The 24,619-nt window shown below is 41.3% G+C and overlaps 1 protein-coding gene and 1 pseudogene across 1 annotated transcript in view; both read left to right on the top strand.

Annotated features, from left to right (window-relative positions):
- Window positions 1–24,619, top strand: part of DCP1A (decapping mRNA 1A) — a 56,186-nt gene that overhangs the window by 21,902 nt on the left and 9,665 nt on the right. The window contains exons 4-6 of the mRNA XM_036102554.2: window positions 6,884–6,950; window positions 11,876–12,014; window positions 16,122–16,235. Coding sequence (XP_035958447.1) covers window positions 6,884–6,950; window positions 11,876–12,014; window positions 16,122–16,235 — 320 coding nt within the window. The remainder of the gene's footprint in view (window positions 1–6,883; window positions 6,951–11,875; window positions 12,015–16,121; window positions 16,236–24,619) is intronic.
- Window positions 521–6,729, top strand: LOC118542393 (large ribosomal subunit protein uL16-like; annotated as a pseudogene).

A 24,619-nucleotide genomic window follows, 5' to 3' on the forward strand; every position in this document is an offset into this window, starting at 1 on the left:
ACAAACAAACAAAAAAAACAAGCTCATGGATATGGAGAACAGATTTATGGTTGCCTGAGTCAGGGGAGGGGAGGTAAAATGGGTGAAGGGGAGTCAAAAGGTACAAATTTCCAGTTACAGAATGAGTAAGTCATGGGGTGTGATGTACAGCATGGTCACTGTAGTTAATAATACTGTATTGCATATTTGAAAGTAGCTAAGAGTGGATCTTGAAAGTTCTCATTACAAGAAAAAAAAATTTTGTGACTGTGTATGGTGATGAGTGTTAACTGGACTTACTGTGGTGATCATTTTACAATATATACAAATAATAAATCATTACATCATATACTTGAAACTAATAATGTTATGTCAATTATACCTCAATTTTAAAAAAGCTAATTGGCTTTCTCAATTAATGTATATTAATATATCAATACATATTAATGTATGTTGATAGAGTTCAAATAATAGCTATGAAAAGGATCTTTAAGGTTTCTTGTTTGTTTGTTTGTTTGTTTGTTTATTTATTTGAGAGAGCATGAGTGGGGGGAAGGGGCATAGGGAGAGGGACAAGCAGGCTCCCCACCGAGCAGGGAGCACGATGCAGGGCTTGATCCCATGACCCGAGTCAAATGCAGAAGCTTAACCAACTGAGCCACACAGATGCTCCTATTTAAAGTTTCTTGTTCTAGCATTATATTTCCTATATTCTGTCATCCTTTTATTGTATAATTTTTAATTATTTATACTCTTATGTGTTACTTTAGTCTTCAAGCATAATTGAAGCTCATTAACTTTTTGTTTCTATAAAAAATTTTATGTTGTTTCATGTAATGAGGCAGTGGCTGTGTGATGTCAAGACTACTGGCCTAGGAATGGGAATACCTGAGTTCTAGCTACAGTTCTAAGACTTTTTTTCTCTGATATTTAATAAGCCACTTAGTCTTTTCATGAAAATGCATAATGAGACTTCTCATCCAAACAAGATGGCACAGACTTCTCTCTCCTTGCTCTCCTTGTTAAATATAACTATAAAAACCCAGAAATAACACAAGAGACAATTGGGCGAACTCTGAAAGGTAGAAAGAGGAAGACCCAGAACTGGCAAAACAACCCAGCAGGAGGGTCTTAAAACCCTCTCACCCAACAGAAGAAGGGGACCCAGGTCTGATATTTGTTGACTTCCAGTCTAGCAACACAAGGCAGATCAGGTAGGCTCATTCCCCTCCTGGATCGAGTGGGAGTCCTTCCAACAATATCAGGTGAGCCCAGAAAAACTGACAGGAAGAATTAGAAGCCCTACTGACAATAAGTGGCCACCAAGGGAGTGCTTTCCCTCCCTTCCATGAAGGGGAGGTGGAGGGGTAGAAGAGGAGTCATATCATCAACCTAGCCTGGGAAGCAGTTTGTATCTGTGAAGGTTAGAGGCTCCCTTCTCCAGGAGAGGCACACCAGGTGGCCTAGCCAGGGGGAATTCCTCCCATCCTTTCAAGTGACACTGGCTGAGAGCCTACTAAATTCTCACTTCAAGAAATTTTAAAAAGAAGAGCAAAATAAGCTCAAAGCCTACGGAAGAAAGAATAAAAATGAGAGCAGAAGAAATCAATGATCTTGAAAATATGAAAACAGAAAAATTAATGAAGCAAAAAACTAGGTTTTTTAAATTTTAAAAAAGGTCAATAAAATTGATAAACCTTTAGCAATACTAACAAAAATAAGAAGACACAAAGTACCAGTATCAGGAATAGAATAGTGGATATCACTGTAGATTCTCCAGACATTAAAAGGGTAATAAGCTAATGCTATGAACAACTTTACACTCAAACTTGATAACTTAGAAGAAATGGACCTTGAAAGCCCAAACTACAAAACTCAACCAAGATAAAATAGATGACATGAATAATCCTTTAGCCTTTGAAGAAATTAATTTAATAATTTAAAAGAAAAATCTCCAGGCTCAGATGGTTTTACTGGAAAATTCAAAGAATTAACACTAATTTTACAGTTTCTTCCAGAAGACAGACAAGGAGGGAACAGTTGTCAACTGATTTTACAGAGCCAGTATTACTCTGATACCCAAACAAGACGAAGACAGTACAAAAAAAAGAAAACCACAAAGCAATCTCTCTCATGAGCTAGGTAAAAAAAAGTTCTCAACCAAATAGTAGCAAACCCAACAATATAGAGAAAAGAAATATAAATGATGCCAAATGGGCTTTATTCCAGATCTGCAAAGCTGGTTCAGTATTGAAAATCAATCAATTTAATCCATCATATCAACAGACTAAATATGAAATAGAAATATCACTAATCATATTTTGTGTTTTTTGATGCAGGAAAAAAAATCATATGTCCATTCTCAAGTTGGGAATAGAAGTGAACTATGTCATCTTAATAAAGAGCATCTACAACAAACTTACAGCCAACGTTATATTTATAGTGAAAGAGTGAATGTTTTCCTTCTAAGTTTGAGAACAAGGCAAGGATGTCCACAGTGTTGACTGTGACACAGCACTGAAAGTTCTAACCACTGCAGGAAGGCAAGAAAGAAAAATAGGCTTACATACTGGAATAGAAAGGGGAGAGAAAGAAATAATAAAAATGTTATTCACAGATAAGAGGACTGTCTAGGTACAAATTTCTAGAACTAATAAAATGAGTTTGGTATAAGGTATGAGGATACAAGATCAACACTCAAAATTATCAGTCACAATTAAAAACTACCATTTAGGGGTGCCTAGCTGGCTCAGTCAGAAGAGCATGTGACTCTTGATTTCGGAGTTGTGAGTTTGAGCCACACATCGAGTGTAGAGATTAATTAAAAAAAAAATAAACTTTTTTTTAAAAACCCTACCACTTATAATCCTTACAAAGAAAATTAAGTACCTAGGCATAAAGTTAACAAAACATGTACAAGGATCTGTGTGCTGAAAATTACAAAATACTAATGAAAGAAATAAAAAAAAAAAAACTAAATGGAAAGCTAGACTGTACTTGTGTATTGAAGGACTCCACATGGTACAAATTCACCTATTTCCAAATTGGCCTGTAGGCTTAAAGCACTTTCTATCAAAATACCAGCAAAGATTTTTGTAGGCATAAACAAACTTATTCTAAAATTTATATGGAAAGGCATAGGCCCTAGAAGCTAAAACAATTTGGAAAAGATGCATAAAGTGGGGAAATTATTCTACCCAATATTAAGGCCTATTATATAGCAGCAGTAGTCAAGACAGTGTGGCATTGGTGGAAGGATAAACGCATAAATAAATAGGATAAAATAAATCTGGAAATAGACCCACACAAATATGCCCAGCTGCTATTTGACAAAGGTACAAAAGATGAGAGGAGAGCAGGGGCCTCTGGGTGGCACAGTCGGTTGAGCGTCCCGACTCCTGGTTTCAGCTCAGGTCCTGATCTCAGGGTCGTGAGATTGAGCCCCCAGTCGGGCTCCAAGCTCAGCAAGGAGTCTGCTAAAGTTTCTCTCTCTCTAAAATAAACAAATCTTTAAAAAAAGAAGAGAGCATTTTCAACAATAATGCTGGAACAATTAGACCAAAAAAAAAAGACCTTAACCTAAACGTTTTTATACAAAAGTTAACTCAAAATGGATCACTGACTGAAATGTAAAACTATAAACCCTTAGGAAAAATCATAGGAGAAAATTTTGGAACTAGGGGTCCATCAGCAAAAAATTCTTCAACTTGACACCAAAAGCATGATCCAGGGGCGCCTGGGTGGCTCAGATGGTTAAGCGTCTGCCTTCGTCTCAGGTCATGATCCCAGGGTCCTGGGATCGAGTCCCACATCGGGCTCCCTGCTCCTTGGGAGCCTGCTTCTCCCTCTGCTTCTCTCTCTCTCTCTGTCTCTCATGAATAAATAAATAAAATCTTTAAAAAAATAAAAAATAAAAAAAAATAAAACAAGTATTTAAAAAAAAAAAAAAAAAAAAGCATGATCCATAAAAGGAAAAATTGATAAATTGGACCTGTCAAAATTAAAAACTTTTGCTCTGGAAGGACCTTATTAAGAGGATGAAAAACAAGCTACAGACAGGGAGAAAATATCTTCAGACCACATATCCAACAAAGGACTAGTATCTTGAATATATAAAGAAGTCATAAAATTCAACAGTAAAAAAAATCAGTTAGGGGGCTCCTGGGTGGCACAGTCAGTTGGGCGTCAGACTCTTGGTTTCGACTCAAGTAGTGGTCTCAGGGTCGTGGAATTGAGCCTCACATCAGGCTCCACGCTCAGCTCAGGGTCTACTTCAGATTCTCTCTCCCTCTCCTTCTGCCCCTCCCACTCATGCTCTCTCGCTCCCTCTCTCAAGTAAATAAATAAATATTTTTTTAAAAATCAATTAGAAGGGACAAAAGACATGAGCAGCCATTTGACTAAATAGGATATATGGATGACAAAGAAGTACATGAAAAGATGTCAGCGTTTTTAGCTATTAGGGAGATATAAACTAAAACCACCATGAGATGCCACTATACACCTATCAGAATGGAGGAAGTTAAAAATAGAACAACAAATGCTGGCAAGGTTGCAAAGAAACTGGATTGCTCATACATTGCTGGTAGGAATATAAACTAGCACAAACACTCTGGGGAACAGGTTAAGAGTTTCTTATTAAACTGAACATGCAACTACTATGATGCAGTCATTGTACTTTGGGGCATTTAGCCCAGAGAGGAAAACTTACGTTCACACAAAAACCTTCGAATGAACATTTATAGCTGCTTTATTCATAATAGCAAAAAACTGGAAACACACCACATATCCTCAAATGGATAAATGGTTGAACAGGTACATCCATACCATGAAATACACTACTCAGCAAAAAAAAAAGGGGGGAGGTGAGAGTAGGGGGAATGAACTATTGATGCGAGCAACAACTTGGATCAATATCCAGAGAATTATGTTGAGTCAGAAAAGTCAATCTCAGAAAGTTGCATACTGTGTAATTCCATTTATATTATATAACATTCTTGAAATACAATGTTAAAGAAATGGAGAACAGATTAGCGTGTTTGCTAGGGGTCAGAGACAGGGGAGAGGGACCAAGGGAGGAGGGTGTGACTATAGAAGGGCACCAGGGATCTGGATGGTATCAATGTCAGAAGCCTGTCTATGATATTATAACTTTACAGAATGTTACCATTGGAAGAAACAAATTAAAGGGCATACATTCTCTGTCTATGTTTTACAATTGTGTGTGAGGCTACAATTACTTCAAAATTAAAAGTTTAGCTCTTTTCCTTTGGGGTGCCACCGAAGATCCGGTGTCACCATGGGCCACCATGCAACCCAGTGTTACTGGTATTGTAAGAGCATGCCGTATCCAAAGTCTCACTTCTGCAGAGGTGTCCCTGCATCTTTGACCGGAGGCAGAAGAAGGCAGAAATGGATGAGTACCTACTATGTGGCTACATAGTATCAGATGAATATGAGCAGCTCTCCTCTGAAGCCCTGGAGGCTACCCATATTTGTGCCAACAGGTACATGGTGAAAAGCTGTAGCAAAGGTGGTTTCACATCCAGGTGTGGCTCTACCCCTTCCACGTCATCCGTATCCGTAAGACTGTCAACTGTACCAACTGTCCTGTGCTGGGGTTGACGGGCTCCAGGCAGATAGGCAGAGCTCCTTTGGAAAGGCCCAGGGCACAGTGGCCAGGGTCCACATTGGCCAAATCATCATGTCCATCCTTACCAAATTGCAGAGCAAGGAGCATGTGATTAAGGCCACACAAAGGGCCAAGTTCAAGTTCCCTGGCCATCGGAAGATCCACATTTCCAAGAAGTAGGGCTTTACTAAGTTTAATGCGGACGAATTTGAAGACATGATGGCTGAAAAGCAGCTCATCCCAGACTGCTGTGGGTCAGATACATCCCTGATAGCGGCCCCTTGGACAAATGGCAGGCTCTGCACTCAGGAGAACCGGCACTGCCCCCTCCTTATTCATGCCCACCAATAAATCCTACTTCCTGTGTTTAAAAAAAAAAAAAAAAGTTTAATTTTAAAAAAAGGCCTAATGATACCTGCACTTCCTGTACCAGTCATCGTAAGTGTGAAGGGAGGTACAGCCTGGGCCAGGCTGTGAGTGCCATGGGTGCACATGGAAACAGTGAGCCCTAACTAGCCTTATGTTTATTTTGACTTATGTATTCAGTATTTCTACTCCACCTTATTCAAAAAGTATTTACAGTCATTTTTATGTATTGTTACCTTTAATAATAAGGTTCATAGACCTATTTACCAAATATCTTGTGAGGGTTTTCTTAGTGTTGATCACACCATCCATGCTAGGAATGAAAAAGGAAAAGTAAGAAGTGTGACAGACGGAGCCCAGCCCCAGCACCTCCGGTTCCTGTGCGCATAGTATCGGTCATGCACTGGGTCTGGAGCTGGAGCTCCTAATTCCGTTCAGGCTTCAAGAGACTGGTAGAGGTTCTGTGCTTGGTTAGCTGATGGGTGAACTTGGTTTTCAATGAGACACTTTTTTTTCACATTTTGCTATCCATTTGGAATGCATCTTACAATGTTGATTCTTAGTGTAACTGGCAGTGTTTTTCTTTTTAAGAAAAAGTTCTTTTTCTTTCTAATACATAAAATAATGGTGCTGCTTACACTTAGTGGCTCCTCAGGCTCAGTGAGATCTAGTAATCCTGTCTAAAAACAGACTTTCCAGTTTTCATCTAGATACTTTACCGATCCTAATTTTAATAATTTTATTAAACAGTTTAGGGGAGAGGCTTTTTTTTTTTTCTTTAGAGGAACTCCTAACAGTTTGAGGGTTTCATGGTAAATTCTGTGATATTCCATGGTAATGTAGTACTTACATACACCCAAATATTGAAACCTCATTTCCCCTCTTTTTTCTCCTTTGTTTTTCAAGTGTCAATATACAGCATCTGGTTTTACGACAAGAATGACTGTCACCGCATAGCCAAACTCATGGCCGAGTAAGTATTTATATCACGACATAGATTCAATTAGTGATATATGAGAGATGAAAAAATGACTTTCCCCCTTACTTCTCTTTGTTACTGAGTCTACTAACTCATTTATTTCTCACCTGATTTCCTGCTTATTGTCAAAAATTTGTAAGAGGCAGAAAAGCTTAAAGAACTCTAGAATCGTCTGTAATCCTACTATTCCCATTGTTAGTGTTTTAGTCTGTTTCCTTCTAGTCTTTTTCTTTATTTGTACATTAGGTTGGGGTGATATGCTTAGGGCTGTCAAACTGCCTAACTCCAGAGGATACCATCGACACCAGGGCACAGCCTTCCCACCACCTGCAGGGGCTTTCCTAAGGGGCTTTTACTTCAGGCTCCCTCCAGGTTTCTGCTCTGACGAGTGATGCCGCGCTCAGCAGCTGATAGAGAACTCCTGCACACGCTTCCCTGAAGTGAACTTCGTTTTGACACCGATTCTAGGTTTGGTAGTCCCCAGTTCACCACTGGGTTGTGTTCCAGTAAATGTTTTGTATGTCAGAATCTTAGAATTGGGAGAGTAATTTTACTGAATTAATGTTCTGAAGGGGGGGTTCACTGTGCTTTCTTAGGTTAGCCTGCGGGAGCCACCTGGCTTACCTGTGCTGCTGGTCCAGATCCTAGGAGCCCAGGACACTGGTGCTGAGGGGGCCTGCGGTGCCACACAGCTCTGGGCAGAGCGTTACGGCGGGCAGTGTGTTGTGGCCCGCCTGTGTTGCCCTTGCACAGTTTTTGCCTGAATCTCCTCAGAGATGTGGAGCCCCCTCTGTCAAATCAAAATTCCCTTTGCTCTCCTGCAAGGTTCTTACCTGCATCTGTGGAAGAAAACAGTCTTCATTTTTTAAGAAACAGGCCAATTTTACACTAATTTCTGTAAATGTGTAAGTAAATAATTAACCCCCAAACCTCAGTTCAAGTATATTTGCATTTTAAAAGAAGCACACATGGCTAAGGCGACGTTTTAATCCAGGACCGCTCACATGTCCTGATGCGATGTTCGTCAGCCTCCTGCTTTATTTGCTTTGGCTGTGAGCTCACAGGGGAGGCCATGTTTATTACTGTGGGCACACACCCCTGCAGACAGTGTTCCAAATGAACTTGGATCACTCAGGCTTGAAGAACCACACTTTTCTTTTTACAACACCTTTTCTCTGGAAATTAATTAATTAAAGCCGCTTTTTTACAAAGCCATTTGCTTATTTGATGACTACTTTTTTGTAGTTTTTTTTTTTTAAATATTTTATTTATTTATTTGAGAGAGAGCATGAGAGGGGGGAGGGTCAGAGGGAGAAGCAGACTCCCTGCTGAGCAGGGAGCCCGATGCGGGACTCGATCCTGGGATTCCAGGATCATGACCTGAGCCGAAGGCAGTCGCTTAACCAACTGAGCCACCCAGGTGCCCCTACTTTTTTGTAGTTTTGAAAGTTACAGCAAAGGCACTTTACTTCTGATTACTTAGAAGACACAGATTTGCTAATTCTTGGTTATCCTGAAATCCAGAATATTTTCCTTAAATATCCAAACTTTGGAATATATTAATATATAGACTTTCTCCTGCAGATTGAGAGCTTTTGGGCCCCAAGTGAGAAATCTGTCTCTCTTAGCTTTAATAGCTACTTACAGGAAACCATTTTGAGCTTTTTTCTAAACTATCAGGGCCAGCGGTACCCCTCATATAAGACTTCAGATGGTAAATGAGGCAGAAGACTGAAGGCCTATCTGAAAATATTGTATGGAACCCAAAAATAGGGTGAGGAAGTAGAAACAGAAAGCAGAAGGGAAGAGAAGAGCCTTCAGGTTCTTTCGTGAGAAATGCCCAAAAGAAGCACATTTGCTTACACTTTCAGCTGGTTTTACTAGAGGCAGAGGAGGTATTGAAAGTGATTAGAGAGTGCCCTCATGAAACTGTTGATAATGAGTTTTAAGTGTCTGGACTATTTATGGCCGAAGAGAATACCTTATATGTTAACATTAACTTTGTGATAAATGGTGTTCTGGTCACCAAAGATAAAAAAAGACTACTTTATCTTTCCTTGCTCTGACTTTGCCTGTGTACAGCCTCTATTTGCCCCATATTTCAGAATATCATCTCTGCTAACCAGAAATACAGGTAAAATTCTTTCTGGCATATTGTGTGTCTCAATAACTGTGCCTGTCAGTGCCCATCCTGTTAAATCACTGTTTTAACAGCTGCAATATAATAAAAATTCTCCAAGTAAAGAAATTGATTTATTCCAAAAGATGTTTATAAAAACTGAGAAGCTATGTGGGAGAGCAAGCAAATTTCTAGACCTGTACATACCCGAATTTGGAAATCCTCTTTGGTCAGTGGCGAAGTTGAAAATCCACTAAGCTTGGGAAATGCTGACTCTCCTAAAGAGAAAATCCACTCTGCCAGAAACTTTTCTTAACAATAAACACTTGTTTAAATGGTTGCCTATATAGACTATGAAATTTGGAGAACTCATGGAAGTGAGCTTTATTCCTGATTTTACAGATAGGCTTGGGGCATATTTGAGAGGAGGGCAAGAGGCAAGGGCGTTCCTCACAGAGTTTGGATTGGAAGAGGCCTTACAGAGTCCAAGCATCATTCCTGTCCCTTCCATGCCATCTGGACAGCTTCTACTTGCAGCCGTGGTGAGCGTTGTAAGGTGGCCTGTTCCACCGGTGAGCAGTGGTGACTACTAGAAATGTGCTTCTCTTTGGGGGCGCCTGGCTGGCGCAGTCAGTAGAGCATGCAGCTCTCGATCTCAGGGTCAGGAGTTCAGGCCCCATTCAGGCGTAAAGCTTACTTTAAAAAAAAAGAAAACCAAACAAAAGAAAGAAAGAAAAGAAATGTTCTTCTTTTAAATCAAAATTTCAGATCCAGTGTGGGTCAGGGGAGAGCGGAATACCAGCCTGGGCAAGCCGGGCAGCATGGCAGGAGGTAGGAGAAATAGGCTGCGTGACCAAAATCCTCAGTAAAGGTGGATTCAGGCTGGTGCAGCCTATAACTGAGTGTAAATACAAGTCACTTGAAATAGCATTCTTTTTTTCTCCTGATTATTAAAGGAGCACCTGTTAATTATGGAAAATGAAGAAAAGTACAAAAAAGGAAAGTGAAATTGCTTGTGACCCACCATCAAGAAACAACCAATATGTCTCTCCAGTCTTTTTGTCCTTTGCAACAGGCCTCCCAGCTGTGACAGTACAGTCTTTCTTTCCCAGTGTGGATATAAGAGAAACAATATTGATTCTAACTGGTCTCATGCTCATATCACATATCAGTCTTCTTTCACTCTACTGTAAAGTCTATGAGTGTACATTCATTTTAGAAATAATCATCCCAGGGGCACCTGGTGGCTCGGTCGGTTAAGCGTCCGACTCTTGGTTTCAGCTCAGGTCATGATCTCAGGCTCCTGGGATCAAGCCCTGTGTTGGGCTCCACGCTCAGCAGGGAGTCTGCCTGAGATTCTCTCTCTCCCTCTGCCCCTCCCCCTGCTCACTTTCTCTCTAGAATAAATCTTTAAAAAAAAAAAAAAAACTAGATGCAGTTAAGCATCTGCCTTCAGCTCACATCATAATCCCAGGGTCATATGATTGAACCCCGCATCAGGCTCCTGCTCAGCAGGGAGCCTGCTTCTCCCCTTCCTTCTGTAGCTCCCCCTGCTTATGCTCTCTTGCTCTCTCTCTGTCAAATAAATAAAATCTTAAAAAAAAAAAACTCATCAATCAATTATCCTATTCAGAGCTGTAAGAATTTAGATAGAGAAATGACAATATTATCTTAAAGCAGGATTTTCCAAACAAATCCCTCCTCAGGAGAAGATTCTGTATGGTCACATAAATTTGGGAAAATTTATAAGCCCACCCTTCTTGGAGAATCAAATACATTTTAGCATGTTAAAAACTCAGAATGATTCTACTATTTAAAATTTAAAAAAGGTCTGTTTAATATTGTTTAACCCAATGTTTTCAAATATAAGAACCATCCCACACACGTTAATGGGAGCTCCTAGGTGGGCTGTCTTAAAGCAGTGAACAAGACACTGAGCAGCCTATTCTTGTCCTACTCCTTTTATTCAAAAAAGAAAAACCTTTTGCTACTGAATTATTTTATTGCCTATCCTTTCCACTGTCCAGAAAGTTCTTAGTTCATACAATTAACAAGCTGGGTCTGTGCCCCTAATAACCTATGGTAGATAAGCCTATTCATTACAGTTGAGATTAAAACCTATATGAATCTTAAAAAGAAAAAAGACCTCAACCCTATCAGTGGCATTCTTAACGCTCAACTTTTCTTGCTTTAGGTCTTTTCAAGTGCAGAATTAGCCTAAGCACCAACCAGAATAAAGAGCCTTGCCACAATCACCCTGACCTCAGCCACCCACTCAGTGATTTCTAAGGAGAGAATAAGGGAAACCTTTGAAGATTCCCTGAGACCTCTCTTCTCACGAAGGTTCTCTCCACCCCCCCACCCCCCACCCACCACTAGTCCGGTGTTGGTACAAACTGCACAGTGGGTTGCTCCACTGTGCAGCCTGCCTTTGTCTTGCTGGCCACGTCCATTTGAAAATGTAATTTACCTGGTACTTTGACTGAGTCTGAGATACTTCAAAAAAGAGAAAGAAAGAATTTAGTCATTTTAACTTATCTGCTCCCACCAACTCTAGAAAAGAATTCTGCACTTCTGTCCTAACAGTGAGACACCATCAGTTGGCATCGCTGTGCATGAGCTGGTGAAGTGGTTAGTCATGTATTCCCGGGATGAGGTAACCGAGGCCCCGTGTTTATATTGGGAGGCCAGTGTATCCTATGACATTCTTCCTGTATCCACAGAAGACGAGCACCAGGAGGGTTCATACGTCAGGTTATGTCTAAAGAAGTCTTTCTGAAACCTGGTTCTCTTCCACTAGTGTTGTAGAAGAGGAGACACGGCGGTCCCAGCAAGCGGCTCGGGACAAGCAGAGTCCTAGCCAGGCCAACGGCTGCAGTGACCACAGGCCCATTGACATCCTGGAGATGCTAAGCAGAGCCAAGGATGAATATGAGAGGGTGAGATGCCGACTGGGAGCACCGAGAGGGGAGGGGGAGGCCTGCAGGGGACTCATGTGCTGGGGAAGTTACCTCAAGGCCAGTAGAGATAATTAGTCCAAAAAGAAAGTGTGTCTTACTGTTTTTAGCCTAAAAGACGGGGAAAGAAATTTGCTTATCTCAGAGTCCTTGACTTGGCAGGAAAATTTAGAATGCTCTTTTTCTATTCCTGTAAAGTGACTATGGGAGAAAATGGTTTCAGGGTGCAGAAGTGAGCCTGCAGCAGGTAGTTCCGAAAAAGCTTCTTGCCTGTTGTTCACCCCTGCAGTCTCTGCTAGGGCTTAGGAATTTATGTAGTCTGAGCATTTGCACCCGCTAATACCAAAGGGGATATTTATGGTCTGTAATTGGTGGTAGGTTCACAGCCTTTGATTTGGATTTTACCCACATGTGAAGCTTTTCTAGAATTCTTTTTTTTTTCTCTTTTGTGTGTTAGTTTAAAAGTTAAATGATAATATTTTCTCCCCAAGGTTGAATAAAATGGAAGTTGTAGGGCATTTGTTAATTTATTTAATACACACTTATGAACTGTCCACTGTGTGTCAAGCAGTGGACATTTCCTTGGTGATCGTCAAACCGTGTGGCTGTGAAACTGTCCTGGCTTTTCACTTGACATGGGCACTTCAGAGCCCTACACTTCTAGGAGCAAGACCAAAGGTTCCCACCGCTGCACCTTGTTTTAGTGGCATTGTAATTGTCACCTTACTCTTTACTCATGTTTGATTAAGTACTTTCTTTTATTTTCTATGTGATGCTCACCTCACCAAAAATTTAAGGAGCAAGGTATGAAAAGCACTCTCTGATGTGTTTCCCAAACAGTTCTGCTCTGTCACTAGTCTCTACATGGTTAGCAAGTGATCCTTAAGGAAAAGTTCCAGTTGGTCAAGTGAGTTAAGGAAACATTGTTTACATGGCTCCTCCTCCCCCATCCTCTTAGGGCTTTGCAATGCTCAAGACTCTGAGAGGCCCTATAATTCCCAAGTTGATTTAACCACAGGACCGTTTTTCACATATTCCCCTTTAGCATCTCAAGAATCTAGAGTTTAGGAAACAAACTTTGGAAACAGTGCTCTGGAAGGTAGTTTCCTCTAACAAAGGAAGTCATATTTAGACACCAAAGGAAGTCCCACCCAGGGTAGAGAAGTATACATTAGAGTCCATGAGAAGTTTCAAATTATACCAAATTCCTCAGTGTCTCATAGAGAATTAGGAGGAATTTCTGGATCTGTGAAAATTAATATAGGAGAAGCAGTCATCTCTATAGTAGATTTATTGATTTTTAGGAAACTGGATGAGAATAAATTTTAATAATCATTTACTTTAAGAATCATTTTTTGTACTTTTAGGTCACCTTATATTCCCCCAGACTCCCTCATATCCTTAATGAGATCTGGATTATCTATAGATGCCTTGTTCAGTTTTTATAGAGGCCTTTCTGTGTTCTGATAGCAGGTAACTAATAAACCCAGGGCTCTGTCACATATGCCTAGTGATGACTAGATCGTGGTGGTGCCACACGGGACAGAAAGTGTAGGGGCTGTACACCAGAGCTGGCGCTCTAGGAGGTGGCCCGCTTACTCCTCAGGCTAAGTAGCGAGTGACTGCAAAACGAAAGCAGGAACTGAAGCTTAGTTTTTGTACACAAAGCTATAAAGGAGCTTTAGGTCAAACAGGCAATCTGAAAATCTGACCTGATTTCTAGTTAATGCATTGTGAAAGTAAGAATATGGAGAGCACAGTAAATAACTGTTGTAAAGAAAATGTTCCCAATGGTGTGGAATAAATAAAATGATGTCTAGAACTAAAATCTTTGGGAACTTAGTAAAATCTTTGGTACTTACTTTATAATGTGTTCTTTCTAAAGTTTTTGAAAACTATCTGTAAATAGGCGGAGCTTCCTGAAAGAACAGTTTTGTTTCTTGTCTGCACTTGCCTGTCATCTAACCAAATGGAGTTGGTATTAGCAGTGACCCATGAATTCATATCTCAGTGTTTGCGTGGGTGCTCTCAGCTGCCGCATGGTTCCAGATGGCTCCTTTGTTTATCTTTAGGTAGAGACTTAGATTGACAGAGTCAAGGGCAGGGGTACAAACCACACCTCAGCAATGGGATGTACTCCCAACCCTAAATCTCCCCCGTCCACTGTGTGTCATATAATGAATGAAATTCCAGACTTTGGGGTGCAGGATTTATAATAGAGACTACTTGGAAATAAGAACTGCCTATATAAACATTTTCTCCCTGAGTCCTATAGTTTGTTTTAACCAGCGTACCTTTTTTAATGTAAAGAAAGATAGCTAAACCCATAGTCCTTTACAGTTGCTCCTTGCTGAGTTACTTCTAGTCACAGGATATAATCCTGGATTTTTGTAGGGGCTATTTTTATTTTATATTTAAAGATTAGAGTAGAAGAAAAAGACATAATCCCACCACCTAGAAATGATCACTGTTAATACTTCATTATGTATCCTTCCAAATATATGTATAAATATGTCCCAGTGTGTGTGGTACATTTTTCTACATTAGTTTTATTAACTAGTCTTAAAAGTCGCTTTTATTAACTCTTTTGTAACCAGTTTTTTCCCAAAGAGCAGTATCTTTATGACAGTGGCTGTTCATCTCATAGGGAGTCCCTGTGAGATTTCTTTTGGTAGAATGAAAAGTCTTTGAAAAAGAGAACAGTGATATTAATAGCTACATATTTTTCCTTCCGTGCCTTACATAAACAATATGCTGTTTTTTTCTGATTCTCTTAAGAATTCAGAAATATATCCTGTAGCTAAGTTTTCATGTTCAGTATTTTCTCTTAAGATAAATTACTTGAAATAGAATTGGTAGATCAAAGGATTTTGATATTTTTAAGGTTTTTACCAGATATTGTAAAATTACCTTCCGGGAAGTTTGTGATTGTTCACTTCCCCCAATCCATACAAATAAATACTAGAGTGTCATCAAAAAACAAACTCAGAGGAAACCTTCCAAGAACGGCCCTACACATGTATAAAAAAATGTCTGAAGTTCTAGAGACCTTTTAAAGCATAACCTATCTTGTAGCTCATGTTAAGTATAGGAGACTCAACTACCCCCAAAACCACATGGGCCACGGGAGTGCATGCAGTGGGTCAGGGTGGACCCGATGCGGACAGAGCCTGGCCCTGCATCAGAGGGTCACTTGCAGCTCAGCTCCAGCCGTTGTTGCCAAGGTATCCAGCTTCTCTCTGAAAATAAGAAGCTGGGATTTTTATGTGCAAACGCTCAATTTTTAAAATGTTTCTGAACATTTTATACCTTCTGTTCTAGGAACTTGTGAACAGTGTTTTGAGCTTTTCTCTAATACAGTTTAATTCCAGGCACTCTCCATAATGTGTTAATATAGATTGATGGTGGTGCATAAAGAGGTGGAAAATAAGATATTTCATAAGCAGGTAAAATAGTTGAAGGGGGTTAAGAGGTACAGACTGCCAGTTAGAAAACGAGTGAGTTACAGGGATGAACAGTACCGCACAGGGAATATAGTCAGTAATGTAGTGACTGTCTGCTGGCCACACTTACCCTCATAGGCACCATGTGATGTGGAGAATTGTCTAATGCTTCAGTAGTTTTCAGATGTTTTCAAAAGATATTTCATAGACTTCCCCAGGCTCTTTCACCTCTATGTAAATGGGTAACACTGAGTAAAAGGTGTTCTGAAATAAGGATTAAGTCATTTGAATAGAAAAAAATGCCTCTTTGCCATTCCTTTAACATTGGAGTGCCTAACACTGTGCTAAAAAAAAAAAAAACGCTAAAAAAAGATCACTAGATGGACGTGGAATTATAAATTTTAGAAATCTAAAGTTATATTTGGGCTATCTGATCCAGCATGTAGTGAGCATTATCCATGTCAAAACAGACACCACAAACAGTTCAGAACACTCAGGAGACCAGATTTAAAAAAAAAAAAAAAAAAAAGCCCCAACTTCAGTCCAGGGACGTGTTAATTTTGATAGCATAGTACATACGATGTTTTGCTAACCAAATAATAGTCAGCAAACTTTTCACATGATATACTTTTCCTTTTAATTTCAGAATCAGATGGGCGACTCCAATATCTCCAGCCCTGGGTTACAGCCAAGTACTCAGCTCTCCAATCTGGGAAGCACTGAGACTCTAGAAGAGATGCCATCGGGGTCACAAGATAAGGTCTGTACAGCTAAAGCTCTAGCTTTGTCCAGGGTAACAAAACACAGAATAGTATTTTGTAAAGATATTAACGCAGTACAAATATGATTTGTTATTTATCTGTCAAGGTGCATACAGGCAGCAACATGCTAACATCCACTCTTGCCATTTGCCCCGTCTTTCCATCTGGATTTTGCAGGAGCCTCCACTTTGGTTTTAGAGCTTTTGCCCTTGCCACCCCCTTACCTCTTCTTCACCCAGCAGCCGGAGTAATCCTGATTCAACATAAGTTAGGTCATGGCGTTCCTCTGCTTAAAATGTTCAGTGGTGCCCCCTTTCACTCGAATCAAAGCCAAGGAGGCCATGCCAGTGGTCCACCAGCCCTGACCTGCTCTGGCCCCTGCCCCCTGCCTCATCTTTTCTCTCCCTGCCTTGCTCACTTGGCCCCAGCCTCGTTGGCTCTTCTGCCTTTCCACAAATGTGCCGGACTCACCCCTGCCTCGGGACAGGCCTTTGCACTTGCTGTTCCCTTTGCGTGGAATACTTTCCTCCCAGATAGGGTTTTCTCTATTACTTCTTTCGAGTCTCGAGCGTCCTCCATACAGGTGAGGCCTTGTGTGGTCACCCTGTTTTAAGTAACAGTCCTTCCTTACCCCTGTCCTGCTCTGTCTTACTTTCTCCCTACGGCTTCACCAGCCAACATGGTTTATGATTTTTTTTACTAGGCGCACTGTGTCTCCTCCCCACCTAAGTGTAAGCTCCATAGGGACAGGCAGTTTTATCTGCCTTGTTCATTGCCGTATTCTCAGCACCTAGCATCTGTAAATATTTGTTGACTGAATTAGATTTCTTTATAGCCGATGAAATGAACAGATACCAAGTATAAAACCCATAGTTTTTTAACTAATCTTTTTACTTTGAGATAATTATAGATAAACATGCAATTACAAAAAAATAATACAGAAAGATCCCATGTACCCTTTGCCCATTTCCCCAGTGATGACAACTTGCAAAATAAAGTACAATATCACAACCAGGATATTGACAAAATCTACCCATGTGGTTCACATTTCCTCAGTTGTATTCACATTCATTTCTGTGTGTATGTGCAGGTATGTATCTCTGTGCGATTTTATGTCCTGTATAGCTCTGTGTATCCACCCCCACGGTCAAGGTAACAAACACATCAACACAAGGGTTCTTCATGTTGCCTTTGTATTGTCACACCGACTCCCCTATCACACCTTCCTGTCTTTCCCCTCCTCCCATCCCTAACCCTGGCAGGCGCTAATCTGTCCCCCATTCTATAATGTCATTTCAAGAAAGTTACGTAAATGGAATTATATAATATATAACCTTTTGGGAGTGTCTTTCTTCACTCAGCATGATTCCTGGAGATGTCATTGAAATTATTGGGTTTATCAGTACTGTGTTCTCTTTTTTTCTGCCGCCCAGTCAAGTAGGAGTACCAAGATTTGTTTAACCATTTCTAACCATTTGCCTGTTGACAGAACATCTGGGTTGTTTTCAGTTTTTAGCTATTACAAGTAAAGCTTCTGTGAACATTTGTGCATAGGTTTTTGTACACAGATTTCCATTTCTCTGGGATAAATGCTAAGTCATGCAAATGTTGGGTCACTTGGTAATTCCATGTTTTAGTTATATTAAGAAACTGCCATAGAGTTTTCCAAAGAGGCTATACCATTAACATTCCCATCAGCAATGTATCCATAATGTTTTTAAGTATTTAGGTGATAGCCAGATTTTGTATACTGCTTTCCCATGCTCCATTTTTACCGTATTTGCATTTAGAGGCCTGAAGGTCAAGCATATATTAAGAGTGGTGCTATGTAAAATGTAATTTTTACAAAATAAATGTTGAGGGAGAGAAGGAACAGCATCCCTGTGTTCCTTCTTGTCTGGTGTATCAGCCCCAAGTGTTCAGTGGGCCAATCACATCCCCTTTCTGATTCATGAGTCACTTCCCCTTTCCTTTCTGAATCCTGGGGTTAAGGATTCTTGTACTGCCTAACTCCCGGGGCGATTGTGAGAACCAAATGAAGGAGCAGACCCAAGACCCAGAGAACCATTTTTTTTTTTTCCAAAGATTTATTTGTTTGACAGAGAGAGACATAGCGAGAGAGGGAACACAAGCAGGGGGAGTGGAAGAGGGAGAAGCAGGCTTCCCGCGGAGCAGGGAGCCCGATGCGGGGCTCGATCCCAGGACCCTGGGACCATGACCTGAGCCGAAGGCAGACGCTGAACGACTGAGCCACCCAGGCGCCCCCAGAGAACCATTTAGAACATAGACCTTGGGATAGAAGAGGTTTCCTGTTACAAACCCATATTGCAGTCAAAACTAGGCTCAGGGCATCAGTGCCTGCTTTCTGAAAAGACCAGTAAGAAAGTCCCCAGCACCGTACCCAGGATTCCGAGTCTGGCCTCCCTCAGCACCGCAGCAGAGCAGCCTCACGTCTCGAGAGCACGACAGGTGGCAGGCCGTGCGCTGCTTGGCTAAATGGGTGCTGGAGTAGGTTGGGCAATGCCTGTTGCCGCGGCCAGGGGAGAGGAGGAAGGGCAGGGAGGGAGTGATAACTGGGCGGGTTTCCAGGCAACTGAAAACAGGCAAAAATGCTCTTAGGCTGTGTTTCTTAAGTTCCGTGACACCTGGTGTTAGCATCATTTTTATTGTACAGAAAATAGCTCTTCACATGATAACACAGTGAAATGAAGGTAGCATCAATATCATTATTGCATGTGTGTGAAAACGGAGACCCAGGGTAATTTTGTAAAAATCTAGCTGCTTTAGGATGGGAGCATTTTCTTACTGGGGTGTAATTAACACTGTAACTTTCTGTAGGTGTAACTTTTAAACATTGTAACTACCACCCAGATCAAGAGATACAAAATTTCCACCATCTTAAATGCAATAAAAACTGAGTTCATTTGTCACAAATAGGGCAACTGCAACAGAAAGGAAAAGAAATCTTAATCATTAAGTTGAAAGACAATTATTTTTATGTACAGATTCCATTGTATTATACATTAAAGACTTTGTGTAATAAGCTTTCAAGCCAAGTTAATAACAGACGGTGGGGGCGGGGGTGGAGAAATGGACCCAGAAGAAAGCCTTAAGAGCCATAAAGCACTGTCCATTGAAAGATGAAGGGTGTGATGAGCTGTGCATGCTCGGCCTTTCAGCAGAAGTGCCAGTGATGGATCTGTGGACGCACAGTATTGAAGTGGGCACGTGGAGAATTAGACCCTCTAACGAGCAGAGTGCTGATGTTTGTTACTCCTTCATTCACACATCCTTCTGAAAGTCCATTTTATAGGCCACGGTGACAGAATTTTGTAGAATATTGGGATCTGGATATTGTCAGAAGCCCTGTGATTGACTAAAATAGCTTAAATCCATAATCAGCCCCTACACGCAGGTAGTACGCTTGTTTGGCAACACTGCCATCTGGTGCTGAGGAGCGAGTAATGCTGTCAAGTCTTCGTCCTACCAAATCCCCTTTCAGTGTCATAGTTCACTTGCTAAAATTCCCTTGGGACTATTTCCCTAGTATGTGGTTTGTTGTGGGGTTTTTTTGTTTTTGTTTTTGTTCCCGAGGTTAAGAATAATACATACGGGTGCCTGGGTGGCTCAGGTGGTTAAGTGTCTGACTTTGGCTCAGGTCATGATCTTGGGGTCCTGGAATTGAGCCCCATGTTGGGCTCCCTGCTCAGCAGGGAGTCTTCTTCTCCCTCTCCCTCTGCCCTTCCCCTGCTCATGTTCTCTGTCTCTCAAATAAATAAATAAATTCTTAAAAAAGAAAAGAAAAGAAGAATACATAGCTCCTGGTGTGCCTGGTTACACTGACCAGGTAGGAAATCTGACATGGACACCATAGATCCAGACAGAAATAGGAAATTCCCTAAATGGCAAGTGCTGTGGGGTGAAGAAGGAGCAGTGTGAAGCCTGATAGAGTGTACTAGAATTTTGTTGTGCACCATACATAACTGTTGCTCCCCGAATTCCATTCCACAAGGGGAATGGTGAGACTAACACTTGATGTAAGTGGGGCATTGCAAAACATAGAATTCAGACCTGAAGGAAGAATAAAATTCACCTTTTCTATGGATGAGGGAAGATGAATCCGTGAATAAATAAGGCCAACTACTAGAGCAGTGTGGCATTTTTTCTTGTCGTGGGTAGAGAAGGGAGAGAGGGTCCTCTCAAATGCAGAGACTAAAGCTTTTATGTGGAGAAGCACGCTCTGTTCACTTCCCTCTCGTGACTGATTCAGCCAGTTATACATATTTCCAAAAGTGGGTACATTTTGACCTATCGCTGCCTCTTGGTTATTCAAGCCATAGATGTACACATCTCTGTTTTCCAGAAGCCATTATCACCATCCAGTTGATTAGGTAACCTAGGATATATTTACTTGACGCGTCAGTACAGGGGCGTAATGGTTAAGAACGTGGACTTACCGTTAGGACTAGGTTGAGTCTGGTTCTGTTATACTTGAGTGTCACCTACAAGATGGCAGTGATAATAATACGGCCCTCACTGATTAATAGAGTAATGCGTGTGAGGTGCTTAGCACAGGGCTTCCCACATGGTGAGTGTTCTGTCTCTGGTCACTCTGCTTGCCATCGTAACTTCATTTATCCCTTATGTGAGATTCCCCTGAAACCCTAATGCCTTACCACGCATCCTATTCCAGAGAAGGTCTGAGAATATTTCTGGCCTAGCAGAAGTTGTAGGGAGGCCCCATGGAGAAATCTGGAAACTCTCTGCTGCTTTTGCAGTCAGGGTTCAGGGCTCTACCATATGGATTCATTTTTTAATGTGAGGTCAATTTTAAACCATTAGAAATAACCTTTTTTTAAGTGTAAAAACATTCCAAGTGTACACGTAGGTAGTTTTAATTGTTCAAAAGTCGATTTATGTTCCACTGGGCAGGTAAAAATTGCTACTTGAATCATTGCCATTTTTTGAAGCCTAAGGTATATTTCATACTGAATTTTCTCCATGTCCCGTTGTTTACTTTTTTTTTTTTTTTTTGAGGGAGAGCACGCATGTGCGCTTGAGCAGGGAATGGGGGGAATTGAAGGGCAGAGGGAGAGGGAGAATCCCAAGCAGGCTCCACACTCAGCACAGAGCCCAATTCGGGGCTCTGGATCCCACTACCCCAAGTTCACCAGCTGAGCCAAAATCAAAAGTCGGACATTTAACCGACTGAGCCACTCAGGTGCCCCCATCCTTTTCTTAAAACATAAAAATATTTGTATTCTTACCTGGGAAAGACTCAAGTTTCTGCAAAATAGCCTCAATATGGTCCATATTTTTCAAAGTATGTCTATCCAAACGTTTTTTGTGTGTATATACATCTATATGAAATAGAATGTGGTGGTAAAGATCTACATAATTTGTATTAATGAATAACAATTAGCGTAGTTTTCAGACAATCTTGACCATTTTGTTCTAAACATAATGTGTATAAAAGAGTTAACCCAACTCAAAAATGGGCAAAGGACTTGAATAGTCATCTTCTCAAAAAAGATCTAGAAATGGCAGAATATGGAGAAACCAGAACCCTCTTGCATCACTGGTGAGAATGTAAAGTGGTGCAGCAGCAGCTTTGGAAAACAGTCTGGCAGTTCCTCAAAAAGTTAAACATGGAATTACCATATGACCCAGCAGTTCTATTCCTGGGTATATACCCAAAAGAATTGAAAACAAGGATAAAGACAAATACTTTTACACTAATATTCACAGCAGCATTATTCACAATAGCCAAAAGGTGGGAACAACCCAAGTATCAATCCTGAGATGAATGGATAAACAAGATGTGGGGTGTGCACATGATGGAGTACCAGTCAGCATTTGTAAAAGGAAGGAGACTCTGACACGTGCTGTAGCATTGATGAACCTCAAAGACGTGATGCTGGGCGAAGGAAGCCAGTCACAAAAGGACAGATATGATAGGATGGCACTTGCATGGGGTGCCTAGAGTAGGCAGATTCATTGGAACGGAAAGTCAAATGGAGATTACCAAGGTTGTGGGTAAGGGAAAGAACATGGTGGTTACACAGCATTGTGAGTGTCCTGAATGCCGCTGAGTTCTACACTTCCATGTGGTTACAGTGCTAAATTTTGGTACATATGATTTACCATAACCTTTTTTTTTAAGATTTATTTATTTGAGAGAACATACCCTCAAGTGGGGGGAGGGGCAGAGGGAGAGAGAGAATCTTAAGCAGACTCTCTGCTGAGTGCAGAGCTCGACAGAGCTCTGTCTCACGACCCTGAAATCCTAACCCAAGCCAAAATCAAGAGTTGGACTCTTAACTGGCTGAGCCATCTAGGCACCCCTACCATAACTTTTAGAAATCGGGGGGCGGGGGGAAGGAATTATGTTTGTGCTCATCAGTAGACCTTCATGATGCCAGAGATCCAGAAGTGAATAAAACATAGTGTTCGACTGGGGAGGTGAAACCCATGCATATTGCTCTAGTTATGTGGCCTGGACAGAGAAGAAGTGTGTCCCAAATAAGAATTCACTGTCTATTTTGAGTTACACGGAATGGATTTGAAATGTTAAACAACTGTGTCTTCAGTGACTCTTTGCATCAGGGAATGACAGGGTGATTTATAATACCTGATGGCCTTGATAGCCCATCAGGTGATACTGTGTTATTATTTTACATTATGGGGCTATGATATTCCGGAAGGATTTGATGAAATTTTTTTAAAGACTTTATTTATTTGACATAGAGATGAGAGCACAAGTAGGGGGAGGGGCAGGCAAGCAGAGGGAGAGGGAGAAGCAGGCTCCCGCTGAGCAAGGAGCCTGATGTGGGACTCGATCCCAGGACCCTGGGATCATGACCTGAGCCAAAGGCAGCCGCTTAACCGACTGAGCCACCCAGGTGTCCCGGATTTGATGAATTTTTAATATCCCAATGTATTATTTGATGTTTCCTAAAACATATGCAAACAGCTTTATCATGATTGCTGTTAAGACTATATGGGGTTCATGTAATGATGATAACAGCCAACTTCCACTTATTGAATGCTTATTGGGCACCAGACATCATGTTGAGAATTTCATTTTCACAGCAGCTCTGTGAGGTAATTGCCACAATTGTCCCCATTTTTCAGATAAGGGCACTCAATAGCGAGACTGTCATTTCTCCAATTAACAGCTGGGAATTGAACCTAGGTATCTTTGATTTCAGATCCAAAGCTCTACAACTTTTTCAGAAGTAAAAACATAAAGAAATTAAACCATATACATTCTTTCGCTCTTTTTTACCGCCACAGTTTATAATAGAGTTTAGTGCTGCCTTGTATTTGAAGCAAGATCCTGAATCCGGAAAATCCCTTCAGGTGCTAGGAAGTGTTGTGACAAGGTAGTCTTACTAGTCTCACTACAGCATTGTTAATGGGGGGTCTGAATCTGCCATTTGAGAATTCCCTCACTTAAATAAAGCCTCTTGTCACATTAACTTGCCAAGATATATTACATTAATTCTCTTTATTGAATATTTTCTAAGAAGAAATGGTTTGGTATGAAATTACAATTTTTTACAACTAGAGGAGGCTTCCGCCTCTTCCCCACTGTTAACTTTGCCCCGCCTACATTCTGCTCAGCCCCACCAGCCCCACTGGCCCCGCTTACCCAGCAGGTGATTCGAGAGAGACTACACAGGGGCACTCCCTCACCTTTCCGTCCCTCACAAGTAAGCTCCCCTGCATCCTCAGTCCTGGGTGCTGGCCTTCTTTCTCCACCCTGCCCATCCCAGCACAGTACCTGGGGCACCTGCTAAACCCCATACAGGTGTCCCCACCCCCACCCCCACCCTTTTCAAAAGTTCTCATGAAGCCACTTTTGCTTTTAGGGAAGACCTGTATCAGTACCTATCTTGCTGACCGAAAGAAATCTAAAGAGGATTTTTGCTTTTATGAAAAAAGGTAAAAAGTAAAAATAGCATTTGGCGTTTGTGTGGCAGCAGCACCCTGCACAGAGAGGATGGCCTGCCGAGCCCCTGTCCCAGGAACCGCAGTCAGCATCCCTTGGTCTGTGAGCACCTACGCTTTGTCTCTGTTTATTCTGTGCATCTGTTAGCAAGATGTGTGCTAAAGTATCAGAAAAGCCGAAGAGAGGGGCACCTGGGTGCTCAGTCAGTTGATTGTCCAACTCTTGGTTTCAGCTCAGGTCATGATCTCAAGGTCATGGGATCAAGCCATGTCAGGCTCCATGCTCAGCGAGGAGGAGTCTGTTTGAGATTCTTTCCCTCTCCCTCTGCCCCTCCCCCCGGAAACCTGTAATTGTTGATCACACGAGTGAAACAAACATTTGCCTGAGGAAAACTGCGCTCTTTTCCCATGTCGTACTGTACTGCTGTTG

The sequence above is a fragment of the Halichoerus grypus genome, chromosome 1 (genome assembly GCF_964656455.1).
Source record: "Halichoerus grypus chromosome 1, mHalGry1.hap1.1, whole genome shotgun sequence".
Classification (NCBI taxonomy): Eukaryota; Metazoa; Chordata; class Mammalia; order Carnivora; family Phocidae; genus Halichoerus; species Halichoerus grypus.